Below are 8270 nucleotides of genomic sequence, written 5' to 3'. Positions count from 1 at the left end.
TAGCACAGTAAATCTGAAAAACTGAGTAATTTTATTGATTAATGCACACAGACCCGCACAATAAATGATTGACCACTGTGCTTGTTTCCTGACTGATACACTGAACGACCACCCTCTGACAGGCTATAATATTGACAGGGCAGTTACTGATTACAGGGCTACTTCTCACTGACACATCACTTTATACAGGGTGGGAGTCACACCGTTTAGAGTGACAGTGACAGTGACAGTGACACAGACAGACACCAAATTGATTACAATAGCGTTGCGTCTTTTCTCATCAACTTTCTTGTCACGGTGGAAACACTTTGTCCATAATGAGATAATTAAGCAATAACTCACGACAGGCAGTGATATATTGTAATTCCATCAAAGCTAAGGGCCGTTGTTCGCCCGACGTGCAGCAGAGGGTCATAACCCCCATAGCTGTGATAAAAAGTGTATATATCACGTCCTGATGTATGTTATTGCTTTCATAAAAGGGTTACCAAATAATATAGATATTATAGACACAATACAATTAAAACAGTTTCATTACAAGACTAATTTACAAGAAAGTAGTTCCGTATGCTTGTAAGTAGTATTACGTGGTTGCTATGAAACGTAAACTCTAACGTTATTCTAATGTTTGCAAGCAAACTAGTGAGCAAACAAGAGTTTATGCCTTTTTGATGTATATTTGTGCCATTGTGCATGCACTTAAAAACTGTCCAACATCAGTGGGATCACGTTGTGTCGGTCGACTCGCTTTATTATTTGGAGAAGCACTGCTTTGCTTTCTCCGGTCCACATGTTTCCACGTTTTGGTCACCCTGAAGCTCTCGCACTGCTGTACTAGTTGGTACAATTGTGGTGAGCAGAAATGCACAGCACGTCAAACCTTGAGGCGGATGGGCTACAACAGCAGAAGACCACGTCGGGTTTCACTTCTGTCAGCCAAGAATAGAAAGCTGAGGCTGCAGTGGAACAGGCTAACCAAAACTGGGCTGTTGAAGACTGGATAAGCGTAGCCAGGTCTGATGAATCTCATTAACTTTGGGCCCGTTAATACCAATCAATCATCCCTTGAATGCCACAGCCTATTTCAGTATTGTTGCTGACCATGTGCATCCCTTAATGGCCACAATGTACACATTTTCTAATGGCTACTTCCAGCATGATAATGCACAATGTCACGAAGCAAAAGTAATCTCAAACTGGTTTCATGAACATGACAATTAATTTAATGTTATTCAGTGGCCTTCCTAGTCACCAGCCAAATACTTACAGACTGCACATATTTACAGTGGGCTCCAGAATCCTTGCAAGATCCTTCACAGTCTTGTATTTGTGCCTATCAACTGCTCTCTTCAGTTCAGCCCACAGGTTTTTAATTGGATTGAGGTTCAGCGCCTGAGATAGCTGTTGCAGAACATAGATTTTGTTGTCACTGAACCATTTCTGTGTGGATTTTGAGGTTTAGATCATTGTTTTGCTAGAAAGTCCACCTCCAGTCAAGTCTCAGCCTTGTGGTAGAGGCAACCATTTTATTAGGAACACAATGTTCATGTTCATGAAACCAGTTTGAGATGACTTTTGCTTTGTGACATGGTGCATTGTGATGCTGGATGTAGCCATTCGATGATGGGTACATTGTGGCCATGAAGGAATGCACATGGTCAGGTGAGCATGCATTTCACCTCCTGAAGAGGAGGTTGAAGGGACAACTGAAAAAAAAGCCTGGAAAAGCAACACAAAAGAAGAATACAACAGTTTGATGATGTCAATTTGATCCCATGTAGTGTTTGACATCTCTTCAAAACTGGTTAACCCTTTTTTATATTGATACTGTATGATTTTTGTCATTTTCTATTTTGGTGAGATCAAATAGTAAACATACAATAAACATAATGCTATGCAACGTCCTGTACCAACTTGGCATACAAATGTGTTGTGCAGTGTTATTTCGACCCTCTGTAACTGTATAAAATGTAAGAAAATATACAACCATTTAAAAACTTTTTTCGCAGATTTGTGATTCTGGTGGCACTTTCCCACACAGGTTTCCCAAACCTTCACTTACTTTTCCTTAGGCTCTAAAATTAGATGTTTCTCACAAATTTTTTATATTTAAAAAAAAATAAAAAGCTAGTAATTTGGGAGACAATAATAAGGCAACACACTAAATGTCAAAACATATTTATTACAATATTTTTGTGTTTATTTCAACTGTTGGGCTTGATTTGACCCCAAAAGTAAAACCGGTCATATAATCCGAACATAATAGGAGTTCCAATATGTTCCAATACTTTTGCTCACATAGAAATTGTGTGCTATTTTCTAAATAGTTTAACACATCTAAGTATAAATACCAGGAAATAAAAGCTGAAATTATTCACTCTTGCCTCGTGTTCATCTTCTTATCTCAACCCCAAATGTATTCAGTGTATTGCAAAAAAAAGAATTGGCCTTGCTGCTCCAATACTTTTGGAGGAGACTGTATATAACTCTTAAACACACCCTATGCCAAGGTTAATGGGACATAGTGTAGGAGTGAAAGAAAGAACAAAAAAATCCAAGAACAGCAGAGTTACAGAGAGGACAGGAGGCATCATAGTGCACAACAGTTGGATCATTGTGATACTGCAAGATAAATTATTATGTGCAGGAAATTGAACCTGAACTGCAGTAAATTCAATTAATTAAGTCTGATTATGACTTACAATGTGCATTTTCATGCTCTCCCAGCTGAATGTATTGCTTTTCCAATGTGACTGGGTGAAGATAAGAAAGCCATATACATTTTATCATTCTTATCACTGGGGTGTCCTATAGAGGTCAAAATAGACCATACCCACTGGCTGAACTTGTGGACCAAAGATTGCTATAGCAATTGATACTGAAGCACACACATGCACATTCACACAACAATAAAAAGTGTTAAATATTAAATCTGTATATGTTCTCTTTTGGAATCCTTGTGGCTTGTTGCTAGGCAACAGGGGAGCTTCCACAGCCATTGGTAACATGACTGTAGAGATGGGGGGGGGGGGGGGGGGGGTGTGAAAAGGGGAATCAAATGAGAAATGCTGTTGTAGTGCTCTACTGTATAGTCAAGGTTGCTCATGTTATACCATCCATCCATCCCCCAATCTTACAAATACTGGCACAAGTAGTGATGCAGGGGTCCCAGCTTTTATCATGGTAGTGTTATATACCATGTTTTATGTTGTGGGAAGATTATTATGGTAGATTAGTTTCTTGGTAAAATCACTTTTCAAAGTGCATAATATTGGTCAATTCAAAGCTAGTAATTTAATCTGCTTGGTATAGTGCCTCCTTTGGGTGTTTTGTATCATTTCTGCATAATCTCCAGGATCCTGCTAGAAAAAAACATTCAAGATATATGAATGGTTTCTCAGCATTTTTCTGTAAAATCTGTACAGAAGTAGAATTAAATTAATGCATGTGGAATTAAGAGTTACAATTACTACTCATCTTTCTCCCCCTTTTTTGAGCTTGACAAAGAAAATTGTAGTCAGTCAGAATTGCTCTATATTTGGCTTGCCATTTCCTGGTAGCACAACAGGTGGGAAATGGGCAGAATGAGCCAACCGGAAGCTCCAAACTATTTTAAGATGTATCAACACAGAATAAATAGCTTAGGGGAACTCAGTATCAATTACAGTATATTATACTGTACATTCTGTAAACAATAACAGTAAAATAGGAAAAAGGTTGTTCATATAATCACAAACATAAGTGTACATGTGCCTGTTTTACCTGATTAAAAAGATTAATAGTATACTACATTCCAAAATGCAAGGTTTTGTTGAGTCCAAAGTAGAGAAAGAATTTAAATCTACAGGAGAGAAATGCCTTTTTCCTAAATCTTCTCAAGTTGTTTTAATTTGTCTTCAGGATGCTGTAGATAAAGATCCTAAAAAAAGAAGTAATCTTGTGAAAGGCACAAAATCACATTATTCAGGGTCCTATAATTACATTTCTGAAGAGGTATACATTCCAGCCAGCCGAAATATGTTTCACCAATTTTGTCTATTGATATTGCTGCCAGAAAATGTACAAAAATACATTTTAAAAAACATTAATCATTAAACTGCACTTTGGGGAAGTAAAGTTACAAATTCTGTATCAAAACACATTTAGATTTTGTGCTGAATCCAACACACACAACAATTGTAAATTGTACTCACATTTTATGTTTTGCCACTTTCAAAGCCACATCCACCATTGACCAATATTCACTTTGAGTGAGCCAGGGCAAGAGCAACAATGAGAGAAGCAATGGAAGTGTTTGTAATGGTTTTCTGTCTGCATGTGGTGTAGGAAGGAGAATAAGGAAAGAGAGAAGGTAGTGTTACACACAGCTCTGCTAAATATAGTTCATCACCACTGACTCACCAGAAGACTGACATTCTGCTGTAGCACTCCATTAATGTATTGGAGACATTCAATTATGAGCAGCAGTGCTCAACTGTGCAAGTGACTGTGCCAACCATATGAGCGTGCAGTGCCATGGGGAGCTCTGGGGAGGTGGTTGGGCAAAAGCCAACCTCAGATTTCTCCTATTTATTCACAGTCAATGGCTACATATATTTTTATTCCGTGGAATCCTCCTCGAGCATCTCAGTGTAGGGGCAGAGGAACTGCTTGACTGTAGAGTCCATTAATTCATAAATTAATTACAGAATTATTTGAGTTGATGGACGTTCATGGTAAAATACCTCCAGGTTAACATCAGTGGCCTCCTAGGCTTGGGCATAGGCAAAAGTCAGATGATGTCCTCAGCCGATACAAAAATATTTGACAAGACCTGCATAGTGCTACCACATTCTCAACCAATGCTGAGGTTATAAATCAGCATCATGATGGCTTAATGTATTACTGCCCCCTGTAGCTCACTATGGGTAATGCAAACATTTGAATAAAATCCACACAAAGTTTGAGGTTTAAAACCAAGTGCTTGGTCATTCCTTTAATTGAAATATTAAAATACATTTCATCCAAATTTCCCACAGTTAAATCCAAAGCTTTTACACTGACAAGGCTGGCTGACAGATGACCAACAATCCAAGCAGGAAACCACTCAATCAGGTTAGTTCCAACTTCCATCACCCCACAGTCACTCGTAAGCCCATTTTAACCTGAAATGCTTTTAAAAGGTTTGTTTCAGTGTTCCCCCCTGTAATGTCTTGTCAGACTGGTCTGCCTTGCCATATGCTGGTCCTTCAGTCTGTTCATCCATTACCAAGATGGCTATGGTCTGTTGCCAGGGTTAGTGTCCAATGGTTACTGCAATGCAAAATATTGGTTGACAAATCATTTGTGCAAAGGTCATTACCAACAATATTCTGGCTGGAAATGAAAAACCACTGTAAAATAAAACAGCTTGATTGTTGCTCATTCCCACCTCTTCTTGTTCCTCCCTCATTCCTTGGCCTTCTTTTCAGCATTTTGCAATTTTTCAGTTATCTTTCGCTCGTGGCCTGCAGGGTTAGGTCTGTTGGTGTTGCAGCTGGCTTCACGCTTTGTCCTCCCCTTACGACTAGCACCACCTGTAACATGTACCACTTAGTGACATGGCATAGCTGCATCACAGCTGAGTGAGCAAGGGCCAGAAGATAGATGTCTAGAGGGGTGGATATCTGGGACTGAGGAGTTTTGACAAAAATACCAATTCAACCCAAATTTAACTCACATTTCACCTGGATTTACCCCAGGTCGATCCTTGTTGGCTACAAAGTTATACTTTTTGGGTATAAATGAGTATGTTTTCCAAGCAAAAAAAATGCTAAAAATTGATTATATATTGCTGGCTATGGGTCAAATTGTATGTACCTACACCGCCCCAGCGACAATCAAGCACCGTTTTAAGCATTCTGTTTTAAGCATTCTTTATTTCTGAGAAAGAACACACAAACACACCCCACAGACATGTTGTGGCGCTTTGGAGATTCTGACATTTGTTTGACTGGTCGCAGCAGAAATCATAGCAGCACGCTACCAACCACACAAAACGTGTAATGAAGAGTTGGAGACGGCTTACCACTGAACTTGTCAGTAAGATTGTAATATTCATATTCGTCGTAGTAGCGGTCTTCAAATGTGGTCGGTTCCATATTCTTCACGTCCACGAAACTCATTATTTTCAAAACCTCTGCTAAAACTACAAATCTCTCAAATCAGTAAAAATTCACTACAACCAAATACGGTTTAAAAAAATAAGAGGTTGTTCAAAACAGACCTGCTTTGAAAATAAAAGTAGTTTAATAGTCGCCTAATTAAGTCTTCGTCTATGCTCCGTCGTTGCACGTTCCTTATTTTTGTTTTTCCACGTCGCTCACTCTGGTTTTTATAGTCTCGCTCCCTCCTTCATTCGTCACCTGACTCACAGTTGCATCAGTTTTTAGTCAATGTTTATCAAGGCATGGTCACAAGTGCAGACACTAACACTAACATGTGGTGAAAGTTTTGTTGTATGAACAGCACATGTTGAGGTGTCCTTAACTCGGTAACCCAAACAGTTTCCTTTTTTGACAGTGCAGATTTTTGTCTAAGAAAGATAATTGAATTATAAGCAGTTCAAGCAGTGACAAGATATTGGGCCTAATCTTTTTTTGTTAATCCTTTCTTTCATTTTAATTTGCTCCTCTTTTCTTTGCATTCACTTACACTTTTACACCTTTATTGTTACTTGTAACTACAATATTTTGTCTAACGTGCCATTCCTTCCCCCTCCAAACCCCAGCTCAGTCAATGTCATTCAAGTAGATTAGATTAACAAAATCAACGTTCACAAACCTTATCAATAGCTTGACTTTCACCTGCTGTCTCTATCGAAACTGACCCACTTGCGGGACCTACTTATGTTCTTACTCGCTACTTTTGAAATCCTAGTCCTACAATCGGTTTTTATATTATTTAGTCTAACTAAATAACTAATAGCTATTCCTACCATGTTGTATTTGTCTATTTTAGTGTATTGGTGTCCCTAACTGTCCAGAAGCATGTAAAATGTGTTGTTTCCATTGACATCCAGGTGAAGCAAAAACCTCACAAAACACACGCGCAAACAAACAGTAGTCTAAAAAGCGTGGTGTGCTGCTCGATTCAGTTCAGTGAATTATAGGAGTAAATATGTTATGAAAGAGTCCATCCAGTCGTCTTGCAGTTTCCCCTTTATTTGCAGTTGGAGTTTAATTGAGTAAATATTTGCTGAAATATGATATTTGCTGCATTATGCTTGAAAAAATATGCTGACGTCAAAGCTCACAGGAACACAGGCGCACACAAGGGCTATGGCACTGTGCAGCTGGAATATGCCACTATATTAGTTAAATATTAACTCCTATCTCTAGTTTTAATCTCAACATAGAGTGTAGTCCATTTCCAATAGCAAGCTGTAGAAAAAAAACTCAAATATAAAATTATCTTATTTCTTCATTATTTAATGTAGGCCTATTCTTCGTGGAATTATAGCTTAATTTCCGTCACAGTCCATGCTGTAGCCCACACTCACACATTTGTCCTGCTATCGTATGTCCTTTCCCTATTTTCATTCTTGGTTGAATGTTGATTCATAATAGGCTTTTTCACAACAAGCATGTCCTCCCTCATGCACTGTCGCTTAAGATTTCCTGTTGCATTTCGTAAAATGGTTATTGAGTAATGTTTATTTTCCACAGACATTGTTAGCAATAAACTGAATGTAATCGTAAATATTTCATAAACGACAAAGCGGAAACTGCAATGTTAAATACGTTTATAAAAACGTTGAATGATGAAAGAATGGTGTTAACCTCACATGCGAGAGAGTAGCTCCGTGGACGGAAGGCGCGGGATTTTGAATATTGTTTGGCGGATTCTTTGTTGTTGTTGTTGTTGTTGTTGTTGTTGTTGTTGTTGTTGTTGTTGTTGTTGTTTTTAAGAATTGTGCTTAGGGATGGTCGGGGGACGTTATTGGAGTTCCACTGCATGAGGCTGATGAAAAGTCATTGGGAAGGAAAGGGGCATGAACGTCAGTCAGTGTTGCTTTAGAGTTACCACAGAGAGTGTTTTTAGATTTTGTCAGCTATAGGGTGAGGGCATTCGAAAGGGCTCCTTGGTGCCAAGAGTATGGTCCTGTGGCAACATTATGTTGGAGTGCAGTGCACTGCACTGGTGTAGAAGGTGTGGGAAATATGGGTGCACAGAGAAAGAATATACTCTAACTGAAGAACAGGACGTATGTTTTCACTGTGAAAATGTAGTAACCTAACTTATGCAGAAGC

General features: G+C 38.7%; 1 protein-coding gene across 1 annotated transcript; it reads right to left on the bottom strand.

The window, feature by feature from the left end:
- Positions 1-4941: 4941 nt before the first annotated feature.
- Positions 4942-6334, bottom strand: nupr1b (nuclear protein 1b). The gene is made up of 3 exons (XM_061230834.1): positions 6047-6334; positions 5411-5555; positions 4942-5292 (listed from the first exon to the last, which is right to left on the bottom strand). The coding sequence occupies exons 1-2, from the start codon at positions 6141-6143 to the stop codon at positions 5428-5430; spliced, it is 225 nt and encodes a 74-aa protein (XP_061086818.1). The 5' UTR covers positions 6144-6334; the 3' UTR covers positions 4942-5292; positions 5411-5427.
- Positions 6335-8270: the final 1936 nt, after the last annotated feature.

The sequence above is a fragment of the Conger conger genome, chromosome 2, assembly GCF_963514075.1.
Source record: "Conger conger chromosome 2, fConCon1.1, whole genome shotgun sequence".
Classification (NCBI taxonomy): domain Eukaryota; kingdom Metazoa; phylum Chordata; class Actinopteri; order Anguilliformes; family Congridae; genus Conger; species Conger conger.
Note: the sequence above shows the minus strand (reverse complement) of the source record. Positions and strands in the feature narration are given on the sequence as shown.

Bases quoted from the DNA above. Each gene is read 5' to 3' on its own strand.
- nupr1b (XM_061230834.1), bottom strand. From the start codon at position 6,143: ATGAGTTTCGTGGACGTGAAGAATATGGAACCGACCACATTTGAAGAC. The intron at 5,556-6,046 runs GTAAGCCGTCTC...TACATGTTACAG, and splicing joins TCTTACTGACAAGTTCAGTG to GTGGTGCTAGTCGTAAGGGG.